The sequence below is a fragment of the Megalobrama amblycephala genome, linkage group LG14 (genome assembly GCF_018812025.1).
Source record: "Megalobrama amblycephala isolate DHTTF-2021 linkage group LG14, ASM1881202v1, whole genome shotgun sequence".
Lineage (NCBI taxonomy): Eukaryota > Metazoa > Chordata > Actinopteri > Cypriniformes > Xenocyprididae > Megalobrama > Megalobrama amblycephala.
In genome coordinates, this window is record NC_063057.1 from 39,026,963 (window position 1) to 39,046,326 (window position 19,364).

General features: G+C 37.4%; 1 protein-coding gene across 1 annotated transcript; it reads left to right on the forward strand.

Moving 5' to 3' along the window:
- Nucleotides 1-6,638: 6,638 nt before the first annotated feature.
- On the forward strand, nucleotides 6,639-18,671 carry LOC125246174 (guanylate-binding protein 2-like). Its single transcript, XM_048157087.1, has 4 exons — nucleotides 6,639-6,937; nucleotides 15,126-15,318; nucleotides 15,429-15,556; nucleotides 17,639-18,671. Exons 1-4 carry the CDS (start codon nucleotides 6,797-6,799, stop codon nucleotides 17,780-17,782), a joined length of 606 nt encoding a protein of 201 aa, XP_048013044.1. The 5' UTR covers nucleotides 6,639-6,796; the 3' UTR covers nucleotides 17,783-18,671.
- Nucleotides 18,672-19,364: the final 693 nt, after the last annotated feature.

Here is a 19,364-nt window from a genome sequence, read left to right on the forward strand (position 1 = left end):
ATCAATGCATTCAAAATATGGCATTATATACAATAATAATACTGTATTGTAGTTAATGGAAATTTCATGTTTTGTTCAATTATAGCACCACCAAGAGGCACAATCGCACCACTTTTTTTGTGTCCTCAGGGTGAGCCCATACATATGTGTGTCAATTTTGGTAAAAATATCTCATTTTGTTTTGGAGTTAAAGACATTTATATGTGTGAGAACATAAAAAACTTATCTGTATACCGCTGTTTCCACTGTCATAAAAACGGGCTGATGACTTCCTTGTTCTATGAAGTCCCTCCTTCAGAAATACGTAACGAGTTCTGATTGTGCCAGCGGTTCCTGTGTTGTGATTCGACAGCTCTGAGCGCACCGTGCCCGGAAAAGTCATGCCTCTTACCATAACATGGAGATGCACGCGCTCAGTGTTATTGTAAACGTCTTTAATTTTACCCTATCAATTTGAGCCGGAATCAGACCCGGTGATTGGACTGCGGGATGAAAATAACAGCGTTTCGACGACATGGCGACAAACACACTCTACAAACGCAACTCTTGTGTATTCCTGTGGGCGGAGGTTAGTCAAAAAACTGTTTTAGTGACGTCATTAAAGAAGGAAGTAGAGGGATGTAGTCCAAACTGGCCGTTCGATGTAGGCGACTTCTGTTAAATAAAATATCTTGCATATCTTGGCATTGAAAATATCTTGGCATTGAACTTTGAGCTTTAACATTTTACAGATTTTATTTATACTCTAACAACAACATTACACACTAACTAAAGTTTGAAACATGGGATCACGAAGAACGGGACCTTTAATTTTCGTGACATGCTTCAAAAGAAGTTCACAGAGACTGATGGCAGAAAGCGCTCCCTGTTTGTTTTCTTTATTTTACAAAAGCACAACGTTTTATTGTTTTTGTGAGTGCACACAAATAAAATAGACCCTTTACAGTTTTGAATTATGTATTACTCATTTCTGTATGACAAAAACAATGGAGAATTTTAAGTTCTGTTCACTTTTATCAGGAAAAATTGCAAGTGATCAAGCGACCCAATAGTGTTAAATCTAGTGGCCTAGGACTATGTATTCCTGGGCTACCTTGCTGAATAGCTTAGCTTGTCACGCGTTTTTAGGCCAAAGCATTTTTTGTCACATACAGCAAACATCAACTCACTATCCGCTAGCTGCCTGTCCCCTGAACACATTGTAAAAAAAAAAAACGCGGTCTCTGTAGTCGCCACAAGGTCCAAAAACTGCAACAAAAACAAACTGGTGTAGCCTGGACCACGAAACATAATAAACATGCTCCAGCCAATAACCGACAAGAATGATTTTAAATGCACGTTCATGACTGTTTCAGGAAGCACGGAGGGGAGGAGGAGGAGGATGAGGAGGGAGGGTCTAGCTAGCCTCTGTTTTGTTTGACAACACTTCGAACGTCAACAGAAAGTTACTCCACCCAGGATCGCTTAGAGGACCTTTAATTAAATCTGGTGTTGAACACTTAATACACATCCACATGACTTCACTGTTTTCACAAATTCATGTTTTTGTTGTTTACACCGTGACAATAACGATAGTGTTTCCAAAAATTTGTGCTTTGGAACCCATTTTCAAAAGTTTGCCTTTTTAGGCCCCCAAAATGCTGTTGTCATGTGAATGACAAATTGCCAAAATGCTTAAAATGTTTTCTGTGTTTAGTTGAAAATGATATCATGTAAACACCCCCAGAAGTCTCATATGCACACTTCAGGCAAGCAGTGCTGAATTTAATGTGATCATAAATGATTAACTAATGATTAACAGGGTTTTTACAAACCCGATTCCAAAAAAGTTGGGACACTGTACAAATTGTGAATAAAAAAGGAATGCAATAATTTACAAATCTCATAAACTTATATTTTATTCACAATAGAATATAGATAACATATCAAATGCTGAAAGTGAGACATTTTGAAATGTCATGCCAAATATATTGGCTCATTTCATGAGAGCTACACATTCCAAAAAAGTTGGGACAGGTAGCAGTAAGAGGCCGGAAAAGTTAAATGTACATATAAGGAACAGCAGGAGGACCAATTTGCAACTTATTAGGTCAATTGGCAACATGATTGGGTATAAAAAGAGCCTCTCAGAGTGGCAGTGTCTCTCAGAAGTCAAGATGGGCAGAGGATCACCAATTCCCTCAATGCTGCAGCGAAAAATAGTGGAGCAATATCAAAAAGGAGTTTCTCAGAGAAAAATTGCAAAGAGTTTGAAGTTATCATCATCTACAGTGCATAATATCATCCAAAGATTCAGAGAATCTGGAACAATCTCTGTGTGTAAGGGTCAAGGCCGGAAAACCATACTGGATGCCCGTGATCTTCGGGCCCTTAGACGGCACTGCATCACATACAGGAATGTTACTGTAATGGAAATCACAACATGGGCTCAGGAATACTTCCAGAAAGCATTGTCGGTGAACACAATCCACCGTGCCATTCGCCGTTGCCAGCTAAAACTCTATAGGTCAAAAAAGAAGCCATATCTAAGTGCAGGCGTTTTCTCTGGGCCAAGGCTCATTTAAAATGGACTGTGGCAAAGTGGAAAACTGTTCTGAGGTCAGACGAATCAAAATTTGAAGTTCTTTTTGGAAAACTGGGACGCCATGTCATCCAGACTAAAGAGGACAAGGGCAACCCATGTTGTTATCAGCGCTCGGTTCAGAAGCCTGCATCTCTGATGGTATGGGGTTGCATGAGTGCGTGTGACATGGGCAGCTTACACATCTGGAAAGGCACCATCAATGCTGAAAGGTATATCCAAGTTGTAGAACAACATATGCTCCCATCCAGACGTCATCTCTTTCAGGGAAGACCTTGCATTTTCCAACATGACAATGCCAGACCACATACTGCATCAATTACAACATCATGGATGAGTAGAAGAAGGATCTAGGTACTGAAATGGCCAGCCTGCAGTCCAGATCTTTCACCTATAGAAAACATCATAAAGAGGAAGATGTGACAAAGAAGACCTAAGACAGTTGATCAACTAGAAGCCTGTATTACACAAGAATGGGACAACATTCCTATTCCTAAACTTGAGCAACTTGTCTCCTCAGTCCCCAGACATTTGCAGACTGTTATAAAAAGAAGAGGGGATGCCACACAGTGGTAAACATGGCCTTGTCCCAACTTTTTTGAGATGTGTTGATGCCATGAAATTTAAAATACACTTATTTTTCCCTTAAAATGATACATTTTCTCAGTTTAAACATTTTATATGTCATCTATGTTGTATTCTGAATAAAATATTGAAATTTTAAACTTCCTCATCATTGCATTCTGTTTTTATTCACAATTTGTACAGTGTCCCAACTTTTTTGGAATCGGGTTTGTACTTTGACTTTCCTGTTCTGGTAAATGGGAGACTTTATATAAACTGGCTTACTACCAAAAAGGATGTTTTCATTGTTCCCCTGACCCTGAGCTTTTAATGCCTTCCGTACACTTTGTAAAAGTGCATGGAGCTAGGGACAGTCCAAACAATAGGACCGTATATTGATACTAAGCAGATTCGAACGTCAACAGGAAGTTACTCCACCCAGGATCGCTTAGAGGACCTTTAATTAAATCTGGTGTTGAACACTTAATACACATCCACATGACTTCACTGTTTTCACAAATTCATGTTTTTGTTGTTTACACAGTGACAATAACGATAGTGTTTCCAAAAATTTGTGCTTTGGAACCCGTTTTCAAAAGTTTGCCTTTTTAGGCCCCCAAAATGCTGTTGTCATGTGAATGACAAATTGCCAAAATGCTTAAAATGTTTTCTGTTTAGTTGAAAATGATATCATGTAAACACCCCCAGAAGTCTCATATGCACACTTCAGGCAAGCAGTGCTGAATTTAATGTGATCATAAATGATTATAACTAATGATTAACAGGGTTTTTACAAACCAGATTCCAAAAAAGTTGGGACACTGTACAAATTGTGAATAAAAAAGGAATGCAATAATTTACAAATCTCATAAACTTATATTTTATTCACAATAGAATATAGATAACATATCAAATGCTGAAAGTGAGACATTTTGAAATGCCATGCCAAATATTGGCTCATTTTGGATTTCATGAGATACACATTCCAAAAAAGTTGGGACAGGTAGCAATAAGAGGCCGGAAAAGTTAAATGTACATATAAGGAACAGCTGGAGGACCAATTTGCAACTTATTAGGTCAATTGGCAACATGATTGGGTATAAAAAGAGCCTCTCAGAGTGGCAGTGTCTCTCAGAAGTCAAGATGGGCAGAGGATCACCAATTCCCTCAATGCTGCAGCGAAAAATAGTGGAGCAATATCAAAAAGGAGTTTCTCAGAGAAAAATTGCAAAGAGTTTGAAGTTATCATCATCTACAGTGCATAATATCATCCAAAGATTCAGAGAATCTGGAACAATCTCTGTGCGTAAGGGTCAAGGCCGGGAAACCATACTGGATGCCCGTGATCTTCGGGCCCTTAGACAGCACTGCATCACATACAGGAATGCTACTGTAATGGAAATCACAACATGGGCTCAGGAATACTTCCAGAAAACATTGTCGGTGAACACAATCCACCGTGCCATTCGCCGTTGCCGGCTAAAACTCTGTAGGTCAAAAAAGAAGCCATATCTAAACATGATCCAGAAGCGCAGGCGTTTTCTCTGGGCCAAGGCTCATTTAAAATGGACTGGCAAAGTGGAAAACTGTTCTGTGGTCAGACGAATCAAAATTTGAAGTTCTTTTTGGAAAACTGGGATGCCATGTCATCCGGACTAAAGGTGGGTACCAAAACGCAGGGGTCTTCGAGTGAACTGAAGTGAATAACCTCATTTTATAATCCCCAACACCAAGCTTGACACTCTGGGGATGACCTGCCAGACCTCAGCCCACGTGGCAAGGGGTTGGATCAGATCAGACGACAGACCGTTGTGTAGGGGCCTGGTGTTCGCAATAGGCGGAATAGGAAATTTGCTTTCTTTTTGTATTTTATTGTATTCGCTATAGCAGCGACAGGCTGCATGGGCACGTGAACATGTTCGGGCCCAATGTTTGCAACAAACACATTGCTTCCAACACCCGGAACTGAGCGAGGTGGCGGGAGGCATTACAGAGGCAGTTTTCAGAGAAAGCAGTCTGAACGCAGCGAGGCAGGACTTGCGCTTTCGTGGTGAGAGCATCCATCTTCAACAAAGGCGGCTTGTGGGGTGGGGCCGGCAAGTAACGCTTTTGGAAATTCTGTATTTTACCACAAACATCAGTGAAAAAGTTTTATTTTGGAAGATATATATTCCATGAGTCTCACCTGATAGTTATACAGGAGCTAGTCCTGGCATAGAGCTGTCAGTGCTGCATTCAGATGAGGACTGTCAGTGTGGTACTCGCCCTAACAGCGCGCACAGCACTGGAAAATCCCCTGCTGCAGGAAAAGTGAGACACGTGCGCACAAACCGGAAAGAGCTCACTTAGTCCTGTTTACTTGGCCCTGTAACCTTTTGTTAATCATCTCAGTTTGAGTGAGAGTACAGAGGAAAATGAGGGAAGGAGCCGCTTTCTAGAAAAAGCACTCAGTGAACGCAGCAAGTCGAGACTTAATGAACGTTGCTTGTGGGGGCGGAGCCAGCAAGCAACGCACTGCACATAGTTTTTCTTTACAGTGACATATTATTTGAAAAATGTATGGTTTTACTGTATTTATGTTTTTTTACTGTTTTTTTGTTGTTGTATATTTTACTGGTTTATTGTTAATTTTTGTTTTGTACAGCACTTTGGTCAACCTTTGGTTGTTTTAAAATGTGCTTTATAAATAATGAAATTAAATCTCCAGTTACTGGCCTGGCAACATAATACAGCAATTTTACATGGATTTCTTTGACCATGTTGCCTTCTGAATGTGAAAAACACATAGGAAAAACTGTTTTTAGTACATCATTGTTGTGTAAATAAATGTACCCTTAGTTTTGGTTTTGCCTGTCTGTCTGCCGACCTTGTTCATTTTTTTCATTACTGATTACGTTATGCAGTTTCAGTTTCAGTTGATTACTCCTGTTATCTCCTGCATGTTACTGTTGGATTTATTAGCAACTGTTTTGTTCGAAGTCTCTACTGAAACCACCCCTGATACCTGGACACTCAACTCTTGAACTTTGCATTGTTAGAATCATGCACTACAGATTAACTCAGGTATACATAATATTTTCCCCATTTCTTTCATGGTGTCTAATACACAGAAAGGAGGAGTGAAATTGTTGGGAATTTACAGTGAGTTTCATCAGAAAAAAATACCACAGATTAAAAATGATAATCTTTTTTGTACTGTAACTTTCTGCAACGTTACCACAGATATACAAAATGTCAATCTGTGTGGTATAGTATGCCACAAGAAAGATTAACATTTTATCTGTGGTCACGTGTTTTCCAGTATGCAGTTGTTAATTTTGAAACTGAAACCCTAAATTAAACTGCTCACTACAATTTATGGACAATAAAAGGAATCCACCAGAGAGAATAACCAGAGAGATACTTAGAGAACAGGGACATCCCCTAACTCACTCTAGACCTATTGGCATTAAGGGGCTGGAGCTAAAGGTGTCTAAAAATAGGTAAAATATCATGAAACTACAACATAGAACTCAGATCAAGCTACTGTAAGGTAAGCTAGGGGACATTCAGTTAATTTATTCCAAATGAAATTATGTAAATATAATAGAGAAAATGTATGTTCATAATATATTTAAAAAGTAGGTACATTACATTGCTGTGAATTGCAATATGCGCCGCTGTGCATCCGTTTCTCCCCACGTAAATGATGAATGCCGATCAAAAACTATGGTCGGGATTGGAAGAGACAACAAGAGTCCGATGATAAGAAGCTTCCTCAAAAAAGAGATGAAGCATTTGCATCACTTTCAGGTATGCACATGTTCACAAAATGTAAATAATAGTAGTAGAATAAAGTAGTGGATTTAAAGGTGTTTAACACTGTCAATCATTTTACACTCTAAGGTGATCAGATTTCTGAAATGGAAACTGATATTTCCTTGTTGTCAAAATATCCTTGAAATCTAACTTGTTATTATCTGTGAAACTAAAAAATCGGGACAATGCATGTTTGTATGTTTTTATTTATTTTTTATTTATTATTATTATTTTGCATTTTAGGCTCATTTTGAGAATAGTATAGCAAGTATAAACAAGGATCTTGTCCTAAAATTGTTGGGGCATCAGATATGGGATGCCAAGCTGCCTAAATAATTAATTATTACATATTAAAGAAATGTTAAAATAAATAAATAAACATAAATATATAAATAAATCTACAAAGACATGTATTTTTTTTATTTCGTTTCCTTTTTTATTTATAAATGTAATTGTTTCACTTTTTTTTTTTCTTCATTTATTCATTTTTAAATGTATGTATTTCCACATTTATCAATACTGCCCTACAAAGGCAAAGTGCAGTAACTACGCAAACACTGAAACTGAGAAAAACACCTTTAAAGTTTTTACACCAGCCAGTCAAACATGTTGTGGGTAGATTAGTGGTAATGCATTCATGTATTGCCTTCTTAGGAAGAAATTTTTTATAGATAAAAACCATGACCACTGATGTGATCTTTGACCCCCAAAATGCAGATGCTGCACTCTGCCTTTGGATGACCTTAAACAACTAAAACACTATTGGAAAGGCAAAGTGCAGTATCTACAAACTAAAAGTGTTCATCCAACTTTTTTTCATGCTTCTTAATACATGTTGATTGTTTTTAATAACTGTAATACATTTTTTTTTATGTTTGTATGTTGTGAATGTTAAAAATGCTCCTTTTACCACAGAGTTTTTTGCTCATTTTATTTAAAAAATAATTCATTAGACCAAGGTTGCTTTAAAAACAGTAGTTCAAAATTAACACAATATAAAAAAAAGAAGAACAACAAAGTTGTATGTGTGTCCCCCCCATCTCCCCACCATCCCCCCACCCCTGCTTTAAAATCCTTTGTTTTAACAATTCATCTTAATAAAAACAATAGAACAACAAGTAGGTAAGTAAGATATACTTATGTGTATGTATGTGTGTGTGTGTGTGTGTGTGTGTGTGTGAGTGTGAATGTGTATGTATGAGTTTGTTTATATTACATTGTGGGGACCAAATGTATGCAGCTTACTCATATTGTAATAATAGTAGGCAAATAATAAAATATGGCCTATCACTTATGTTATGTTGCTTGCTATGCTATTACACATTGGCCAACAATATTCATTTTTCTGTCCAACTAGCTTACATAACCAGACAGTAAAATGTGATTTTGTAACGTGTAACTTTTTTTTTTAAACAAATGTAATAGCCTACTTTAATATTTTACTGTAAAGTTGTGCAATTTTGTAGGATTTATGGTATTTTGTGTTATTTGAGTCATTCTACGAAATGGGTGCCATTTCCACTTTGCATTTTTCAAAATTTTCATTATGAACAAACTTTTTTTTTAAACAAACCTACAAATTGAAAGATATGTTAATCCTCCAAAAAATATATTTTCCCACCTCATGCACAAAATCTTTATTAATATTACCCTTTTTATTCAGGCAAGGAAGCCATTCTTGTACCACCCCGTCATGGACAATATGTATGCCATTGGAGTAGTAAAACAAGAAATAGATTTTTAAAATCTAATGTTTTCCAAATAGAAAAATGTCCCTTTTTTGGAAACCATCAATAGAAAGTCTGTAATTTAATATATATTTTTTTATTTTTAGATTTTTAATCATGAAACATGATTTTGACCTTTCAATGGCCTCATTGTTTGTACTGAAAAAATGAATTTACTTAAAAAATACAAATAAAGTTACATTCATCTGATCAGTCCACACAACAAGAACATCATTCAACATTAATTTATGTAATATTTCATTTTCTTTCCATAAACCTTTAAAAAAATGACCCTGTGACGGGGTGGTAAATGTGACGGGGTGGTAACTGATGTGACGGGGTGGTATGGACAAAGTGTTTCTCTATATGATCTGCTGGTTTTAAACTTTAAAAACTGGGGGAGGGAGACATTCAAATTGAGTAAAAAGTGTGTGAGTGATATGAGTGAGTGAATGAGTGAATTAATGAACCAAACAGTGTTGCCAAGTCTGCATTTTTCCTGCAAAATTGGGCTAGGCTACTTTTACACCGTTGCCGCAGGTTGTTTTTCATGTCCATGGGTTGAAGCGAGACCAAATAGCATGATATTTAGCCCTTAGAATGCATATTTTACTGAGGGAACCCTGCCAAAAAAAAAGTTTTACACCTCAGAATGTGATTTTTATCAGGGGACATTTTGGGAAGAAATTTACCACCCCGTAAATTTCTTCCCAAAATGTCCGCAAATCTCCCATGTGGTCAAGTTTCTCAACTAGCATACATGCATTCAATCTGAAATATGATTATCTTTGTATTAATAATGTAAAAAAAAAAAAAAAAAAAAAACAGTTTTCCCTATCTATTTTGCGTGACGGGGTGGTAAGTTTAAGCTTGACGGGCCCTGCCTAACATGAAAAAGCAACAAATAAACAATATAAAAAATTTTACATAGTTGCCTGCTTTTGTTCCTGATAGGTATAAGGCTCAAATGATGTCACTTAGGCTTTGTGGTGATATTTAAAGGAACAGTGCATTATTTATAGATAAAACAAGTTAGTGTGACGGGGTGGTAAGTCAAACTGAGGAACGCACACAAATCATAAAATATTTACAAAAAAAATAAGGTTTATTGTGAATAAATATATTTTGTGTAAACAGGGACACACATATAATCCTGAAAATAGTATATGTTTGAAAAAAATATATAATATATTTGGTAATATTTTAGATGCAAATGCCATGTTGGTTAACACGGACATGTGAAATTGGCTATGTAACAATGAAAAATTATTAAAAATAGTATGTTAATCTTCAAAAAAAACATTTGATCATATATTATGTCAAAAAGAACACTTGAATTAATAACTTTAAGCTATGCAAACAGACTTTGGGAAGTTTTTTGTGCCTCATGCATCTGACCAAATGTTGAGGACCCAAATGGCACCCATTTCGTAGAATGACTCATTTATTTGCCTCAATTTGTAATAATTTAAGTATATACATTTATATAAAATAGCAACATTTTATGTTAAATCCACTTTAATAAAGATCTACATTTCTAAATTTCATTCATAGTGATAGACATGAAAAATGTGCCTGGGTTTAGTGGACGATTACTGCCATCTACTGGAAAGCAAACACTTAAAGGATTAGTCCACTTTTAAATAAACTTTTCCTGATAATTTGAGATGGGTCTGTCTGTGGACTGCAAGAGGGGGGCGTAACAAGAAAGGGGCGTAACTTGTTGAGGGGGCGTAACTTGAAGTTGTCCAAATCACACAGAACCATGCGAGATGTCAAAACGAAATTAATCGGAGAACCGCAATCCCAGGAACGCATTTCCAGGACCCTAGTTTTAGAGGACCGTAACAAGTGCCACCAAGGCAGTATTTTAACCCTTTTTTTAAAGGTTTTTAAAGGTTTATTACACCCAAATACTGCTTTCTTTATTGCAATTATATCTGGTTTCTAGGAATGTTGAGTAATTATTGGGTCCAAGTTGCATAATTTAATAACTCATCAAGTAAAATATACAAGGAATGGTATAGCCTTTTCAGTCAATCACATTTTCAAGTACAGAGGGAATACACAAGGATGACTCTGGGGGTAGATTTAAGATTGTGTATATTTTATAAAATAATATATTGCAACAGTGGAATTTGAACACACACAAAAACAAATTTATTCATGACGTGAACCACATAGGAAGAACTTCATAGACAACGTCTTCACTGACTCCTAAGAGAGAGAAAAATAGAGAAGTGAATGAAATAAGGAACATTTAGTTGAACTTGTTCAACTCTCTAATTTTTAATTTCAAATTTTAAAGATCTTAGTCACCACAGAATACATACATTATATACGATACACAATCTTAAATCTACCCCCAGAGTCATCCTTGTGTATTCCCTCTGTACTTGAAAATGTGATTGACTGAAAAGGCTATACCATTCCTTGTATATTTAATAAGTTTTAACCAGAAATGCTCATCTTGAACTAGCTCTCTTCTTCTTCTTCTCTATTTGAATTCCAGCACGCAGTGTAGACACCGCTAAGCGTTATACTGCCCTCCACAGGTCAAAGTTTGAACTAATTTTTATATGCAATATACTAGTTCAATAGTATATACCAATTAGTTCAAACTTTGACCTGTGGACGGCAGTAATACACTTAGCAGCGTCTACACTGCTGGAATTCTAATAGAGAAGAAGAAGAAGAGAGCTAGTTCAAGATGAGCATTTATGGTTAAAATGTATAAAATTTTAGTTATTTTTTTTAGAAAATGAGCAATGGTTTCACTAGATAAGACCCTTATTTCTCATCTGGGATCGTGTTGAACAATTTGAAGCTGCACTGAAACTAATTATGACCTTCAACTGTTTGGTGCCCATTGAAGTCTACTATAAGGAGAAAAATCCTGGAATGTTTTCATTAAAAACTTTAATTTTTTTTCGACTGAAGAAAGAAAGACATGGATATCTTGGATGACATGGGGGTGAGTAAATGATCAGGAAAAGTTTATTTAAAAGTGAACTAATCCTTTAATTAAATTAAAATTAAAATAACATGAATTTTTAACTACAGCCACTAGATGACTAGAGAATTAATCAATGGTTCACATTATAAAATCACTATAAAAATAACTCTATATCAAATTTTAGCATTTTTTTGTACTATCATTTGTACTATCATGGGTATTTGAAGATATTTTTGAAAACTACAATTATTTACAAGGCTGTAGAGAACAGTGCACTATTGCAGACTTATATACTGAGGTTTTAATTACATTATTTTAATATAGTCAGTCGTGAATTAAAGTGGGCCGGTTTAAGGCATGAAACTCCAGGGCTGAAAATGAGTCCCAATCCGGCCCTGATTAGAGGTCTTCACGGGTCCAAAAAGTCATACCTGAACCCGAAGAGACCCGTAATGTGCTGCACGGAACCGACCCGGGCCTGACTATTATTTTGAAAGTTGGACCCGAACCCGTGCAGCAACGAGAAATGCCGGTGCTGCACGGCAAATGTACTACCCGGAACCAAAGCGGACCCGTCTATTATTTGAAAGCTGCACCGAACCCGACCGAGACCCGACTGGACCCGATCGGCACATCGGTCTATTCCACAGCAAATTGCTACTAAACAAGTTGCGAAAATGAAACGTTTTGTCTTACCTAATGTTAGTAGGCTAAGTTAGCTTTGTACCTGACTGTGATGCACTTGCAAAGAAAGATCATCCGTTATTCCTCTCTCCGGTTGAAATGCTTAATCCACTCATTATTCCAGCTTCAAAAGTCTGCTGTCACGATGACAAATGCGACTTTGAAGTTTTGCATTTTGTTAACAAATCTTGAGTATCTCGAGTCATCTCATATAGCCTAATAAAATAACTTTGACTGTTTGCCCTTTTGAACTATAATAATGATTGCTTGTTCAGTGACCGTTGACCTTAGCATTACTTATTTGCGATCATTTCTGTGCTTTCTGAGCCGAGTCTGACCAAAACTTTAGATATAACAAGACGGTTCATTCATAATATTATTATAAAAATAGGAGAAATAAAGTGCGCTCGCATGAGACTGCACATGCGTTAGCTGGAAGCAACCTGAAAGCTTTTAAACGCATTTTGAGCGTCATAGAAAACATTTATGTAAAAAATTTTTACCTAGATTTTGTTGATGATTTGAAATATGTTATTTAAATGTGAGTGTGCAAGGCTTCTAGCAGTTTGTGAGATTTGAGGTTTGTTTGCATTACTGTTGCACACGATAGGAATAGGAAAACTCGATGATCACCGTTCGCTTGCTTTAACCCCGCCCACTCTGCTTGATGGCTGGGGTCGCTCATGTTTTTTTTTTTTTCACCTTATTTCCCGGCTCATACTTTGCAAGTTACAAAACAACTTGCAACTGACTGACTCTCAACACGGCCGGGTGATCTCCGAATCAGATCGGTTCGGGTATACACACAATGTTAAACAGACCCGGGAACCAAAGTAATAGATTGGAACCCAACCCGGACCCGTCTGACCATTTAAAATATAGTCCTGAACCCGTACGGGTCCCGGGTCGGGTCCCGGGTCCTCTTTGTAGACCTCTAGTTTGCATCAACCCTGGGTTTTACGCACCATAGGAATGGCTCTGCTTTTAGCACTCCACGGCTAACCTGCTAACAATCGGCTAACAATCAGCTGTGAGCAAAGTGACACATGTCTGACGCAAGAGTCACTTGCTCAATTTCTCTTGCTCCAAAGGTCACTACATAGTTAAAAGATTTTAAATACAAAATTGTCTGACTTTTAGTGATGATTATTTATTATAATTATTTTATATGATTTATATAATATTTATATATAATTGCTAATTGAACTATGGCCTAATCCTGGCTTAATATAAGCACTGTCTGTGAAACCAGGCCTATGATTAATAAATGCTGAAGAAGTATTGTTCATTCTTAATTCATGTTAACTAAAGTAGTTAACTAATGTTAAAGGGATAGTTCACCCAAAAATGAAAATTTGATGTTTATCTGCTTACCCCCAGGGCATCCAAGATGTAGGTGACTTTGTTTCTTCAGTAGAACACAATTGATGATTACCGTTGCCGTCTGTCAGTCAAATAATGCGTCAATGGGAACACAATCTATAGGAGTGCGAGCGCGATCAGACCTCACTAAGCGAATGCTGAACACAATTGGATATAGTGGTGTTTTAGCAGATAAACATCAAATTTTCATTTTTGGGTGAACTATCCCTTTAATGGTAACATTTAAATTTTCCTTAGTTATTACTAAGGTGTACTTTCATGCATATGGTGTTAAGATGTGTTTGACAGTGTGGGATTACAAATTTAATAATCTGTTTAAGATCTGTTGATCCTACATACTGACATCACCTCACATGAATTACTAAGGTGAAGTATATTGTATTTAGCATGTTAAGGTAAAGATAATGACATTCTAAGGAGATCAAGGCAGGCAGCTCAGGGGTGTGTGACATTAACCTTTTGTCTTCCTGACCATTTGGCAGGACAAGCTCAAGATACAGCAGTGCCTTTGTCTCTATGATAATGTAAAGATATGGACGATACTGTCAGACTGATTGGATTAGCACCTATGCATTTGAATGACACAGTTATGCTGATTAGATCATGGCTGGGAAATGTAGAGAATGGGCTGATCCCTCCCCCTTGAATGTATATGAACTACCAAGTACAATGCCTTAGTCAGATTTTGGATGACCACAGCGACGCACAGCGTGTTTCTCAATAAAGAGTAACTTCTGCTTCAAGAGATCCCAAAGTCTCCTGGTCTATGCTTCTGAGATTTCCAACAACAACAAAACTTTCGTTTTGTTGTTGTTGGAACAACATCTCGCGTTCCATCTCGCCATTGGACTAGTTGACACAATTGCTTCAGACGCAATCACACAGAGGCGTTCCCAAAACGTCATTGTCATTGACGCAGCATCTCATTCCCTTCTCAGGGAACTATGGTTACAGTCGTAACCTGAGACGTTTCATACCCTCTCCAACAACAAAGCAATTAAATGGGAATTATGAAGTGGGAAGCAGGATATTTCGAATATCATGGCAGATGTCTTGGCCTTATAATGACACCATAATGCAATCTGTAACCACTGTAATCTCAAACTCAGATGTACCCAATAGAGTACATACATCTGTGAAAATTTCAGCTTCCTATCTGCTTCCTCACCAGAGATAATCAACCCAAAATGTGAGAGATATTTAAAAAAAAATTAAGTTCACCCCCAATAATAAAAAAAAGGTTGCCAACCTGCAATATAGAATTTTTGAGTGATTTTATTTAGGAGAATTAAGAAATGGTCAAGCCACAAGCTTTACAATTTTTGGCCCACTTGAGATGGACTGATTTGTGTTTCTCAATCCACCTTAACGTTTTATTTCTAGAACACTGCAGTTACTTAAAGAGTTTAAAATGTGTGTATCTGTTCAACAGCTGTATTCTCCAGTGATCATGGACAAACCAGTGTGCTTGATTGACATGGGGTCAGATGGGAAGCTGTGTGTGCAGCAGTCAGCGCTTCAGATCCTTCAGCAGATCCAGCAGCCGGTGGTGGTGGTGGCTGTGGTGGGTCTCTACCGCACCGGGAAGTCCTACCTGATGAATCGGCTTGCAGGAAAACAAACAGGTTAGACCCCCGCAGGCAGTGCTGATAGCATCCGAAAGCTTAGAAGAAACAAACGGTTCAAATTAATGACCTTTCATGCACAAAAGTAATTTTTGTTGTGGCATTATCAGGGTTTGCGTTGGGCAGCACAGTCGAGTCCAAAACAAAGGGCATCTGGATGTGGTGTGTGCCTCACCCCACTAAAGCAGGAACCACTCTGGTGCTGCTGGACACTGAGGGACTCGGAGACGTGGACAAGGTGACATAACAAGTAAACTACTAAAACACAACTAGCATCAAAAGTCAAGCAGTTTTGAGTCCAGGAATACTTAACTTTCAAAGAAGAGAACCATATTCATAAAAAAAAAAAAAAAAAAAACTGCAGTAGAGCTTGTTAGTTTGCTATAAATAGGAGGCAGCCAGGCAGGGAATGTAAAACAATGTTTTCCTAACTGCTATTCACTTTCCTTTTTACTAGCTTAAAGGATTAGTTCACTTTTAAATAAACTTTTCCTGATAATTTACTCACCCTCATGTCATCCAAGATGTTCATGTCTTTCTTTCTTCAGTCGAAAAGAAATTAAAGTTTTTGATGAAAACATTCCAGGATTTGTCTCCTTATAGTGGGCACCAAACGGTTGAAGGTCAAAATTAGTTTCACTGCAGCTTCAAATTGTTCAACACGATCCCAGATGAGAAATAAGCTTCTTATCTAGTGAAACCATCGCTCATTTTCTGAAAAAAATTGAAAATTATATAAGTTTTAATCATAAATGCTCATCTTGAGCTAGCTCTCTTCTTCTCTATTTGAATTCCAGCCTTGTAGACACTGCTAAGTGTATTACTGCCCTCCACAGGTCAAAGTTTGAACTAAGTTCAAAGTTTTGAAGAACATACTTCAAAAGTATGTTCTTCAAAAGTTCAAAAAAAGGTTGCACTGAAGTAAGACTGATTCTTAAAATCTAAATGATGGATGGGACAGACTCACCACTAAAGCAGACAGTTCAACATGTAATCACCGACTGTCACATAAAACAAAATGAGTGAAAATGGCTCATTGCAGGTCATCATCAATTTCTGACTCAGATTCACTTTCTATCATGGAGGAGTTTTCTTCAGAGCTGGCTTCTTCAGCTGTGGTGTGTTTAAATGCTGCCACCATATTACACACATAAAAACAAGACAAATACAGGAAACAATACAACATACACGTCAAAAACTACAGATGATCATGAAATCTGAGTCAGATGCATGAACTGGAATGAAAAAATATACAAATATCTAACCAACACTCCAAACAGAACGAGCAGCAGAGTAAAAGTGAAGTAAGTAGAGTAGTCCCTCATGAAGTGGGTACAACGAGCAATCTGTTGAACTGCATCTCGAATGTCACACAGCCCGAATAAGTGCAAACTCCAGGCAAGACCCCAAAACAGCAAACAGGAACACCCATCAACAACAGCCACCATACCACAAAATCAAGAGTCAGAGAGAGTCAGACAGCGCTCGAACACCAAATTAATTCGCGTTATTTCACATTTACTTGCACTTGAACGGACACATACACACAAAATTATGTCAAAATACCTGTCTCAGCAAGTATTCTCTCGGTTCTGTCATAAGTGAACAGTTGAGAAAGAAACTGTGTGTGAGTTATTCAGTTTGTGCTTTCCTTCTTAAAGTGACAGCAGCCTAATATTCTTGCTGTTGTCTATGTCATTAATGTTAGTAAAAAATAAAACAATCATTATCATCATCTACTATGTTTGAGAGAAAAGAAGATAGTGAGGAGAGGAGGCAGGAGGAAGGTAATGAGGACAGCTTTTAGGATAAGTGTGTCAAGTAAAGTGTGAGTTCCAGGTGCTCCCTTGAGATCCAGACCAAAAAAGTAATGTGCACCACTGTCTATAAGTTTGAAACACTCATCATCATGCATTGGACACTCTCTGTATGAAAGAGCGGTGATTTACACCTTTGTATTGTCCTGCACCCCCACTGTAAAGCTACTGAACTGTCCCTCCCAACCCCCGTATCTAAGAGTAGTTGCACATTAACTATTCAGATTTAAATTGTTATAATAGACATTAAACTTATATTATTAAAACATTTATATAATGAATTAAATAATACACAAACAAGTAAAATGAATAAACCAATGAAGATGGAGAATGGGAACTCATGAATAAAAGTCTTTCTTATGACACTTATCATCCAAACAAAAAAACCTTATTGGGTGACGCTGATAATAAAAAAAGGCTTTTAAAAAAAAAAAAAAATCTTAGATATATTATTTGCAATATATTAGTAGACTGCTGTCCATGATTGTCTTTCTCCATGACAGGGAGACCCAAAGCATGACACCAACATCTTCTGTCTGGCTGTGTTACTGAGCAGCACTCTGGTCTACAACAGTCGAGGGACGATTGACAACAAGGCTATAATGGATCTGCAGTATCCTTCTGACCATTTACAAATACCTATATAGAGGATTTGTGATACGCAGTGAAGCGATGCAACTGACACTGGTAGGTCATGTGATAATGACAACTTTCAGGTTTTTTTGTTTGTTTGTTTATTTATTTGCTGCTTCTTTTTTGGCTCACCATTTATTTGATTAATTGATGTGTATTTCCAAATGGTATACCTGTATTATATTATGTCAAAGGTTCAGATTTATCTAAATAGGGAAGGGGTACACATTGCTTTACTTGAGCACCAATCAGAACAATTTATTTAATGACCAGGAACATTCTAAATTGTCCCAGGAGGAATTTGGTCAAGTTTTAATCATCCTTTATGTAACGAGACGGGACTCAGGCAGGGATCCATATGCAAATTTTTATTAAGGAACAAACAGGAACAGCAAGGGACAGGCAGAGTTGTAGTCAGGATACAGGCAATGATCGGGACAGGCAGATATCACTCACAGAACAGAAAACCAGGCTAGGGTCGAAGGCAGGCAGCAACAGGTCGATAACGGGTAACAGACAGTCAGACAGGATAATAATGCTTCGAATCGTACACAATGTGAAACAAGACTTCGCAATGAGGTGGTGTGTGTGTGTGAGTCTTTTATAGTCCAGGTACTGTGCTTAGCTGTATTTGGCAATGGGTGATTGGTGTGGAGTGTGTGCATGTGACTGGCATGTGACTGGCAGGGAGGATTATAGGAAGTGTAGTCCAGGAACTGACAGTGATCGTGACACTTTACTTCAATGAGTAGAGGTGTAGTAATTTTAATCAAGAAACAATTGCAATTTTAATCTATAGATGTCATTAACTCCCTCGGGTCGGCGGTCACGCCGGCGTGATCACCGCGGTTTTTTTCTAACCAGTGTGAAAGAGACTCAAAATACTCCGTCAATGTTGCACATACAATTAAGAGTTATACACCATTTTAATCTGTGGAATATCTTCTTTTATTTGTGTACACTCAGAGTAAAATCAAAATGTTGTGCTTTTTGCAAAATAAAGAAAACTAACATGATGCGTGATCTCTCGTCTCCCTCTGAACGAAGTCCAATCTGATAGTTCTCAGAAAATGAACTGTAACTTAGTGAATACTAATGACAAAAAATTATACTTGTGTCTAAAGAAACGTTGAAATGTCAGGTTTTAAATCGTGTAAGTCAAATCGAAAACAAACCTTCTGTGTTTGTGTAATCTGTATGAAAAGAGAGCCATGTCACAAGTCCATGATTCAGCTCATTATCCGCTAATGCGGCCACGCCCACGGAGCCAGCGCTATTCAGACGCAGATTCAGTCAATACATGCATTCATCGTCTCAATCGTGTATTTATTGTCTTGAAAAGTGTTTTGAATAGCCATAGTTAGCGATCTCTGGCCTCTGTTAGTTCGGTTAGTTCCTGGATTGCCTATTCTTCTTTAGCATTGGCATTTGTGGACTAAAGGTGCACAGAGCGCCCTCCGGCTGCAAGTATGAATTGAAAACACAGTATCCAGCGTTCACAGTGACGACAATAAATAATGAATAAATACTCCTCTGTATAGAAAATTGACATAAACATGAGAATCCATCAATATTTCTCCAAATGTGCATGCTTTT

Coding starts and splice junctions, on each gene's coding strand:
- LOC125246174 (XM_048157087.1), top strand. CDS start 6,797: ATGCGCCGCTGTGCATCCGTTTCTCCCCACGTAAATGATGAATGCCGA. Junction 6,938..15,125: donor AGCATTTGCATCACTTTCAG/GTATGCACATGT, acceptor TCTGTTCAACAG/CTGTATTCTCCAGTGATCAT. Junction 15,557..17,638: donor GACTCGGAGACGTGGACAAG/GTGACATAACAA, acceptor TCTCCATGACAG/GGAGACCCAAAGCATGACAC.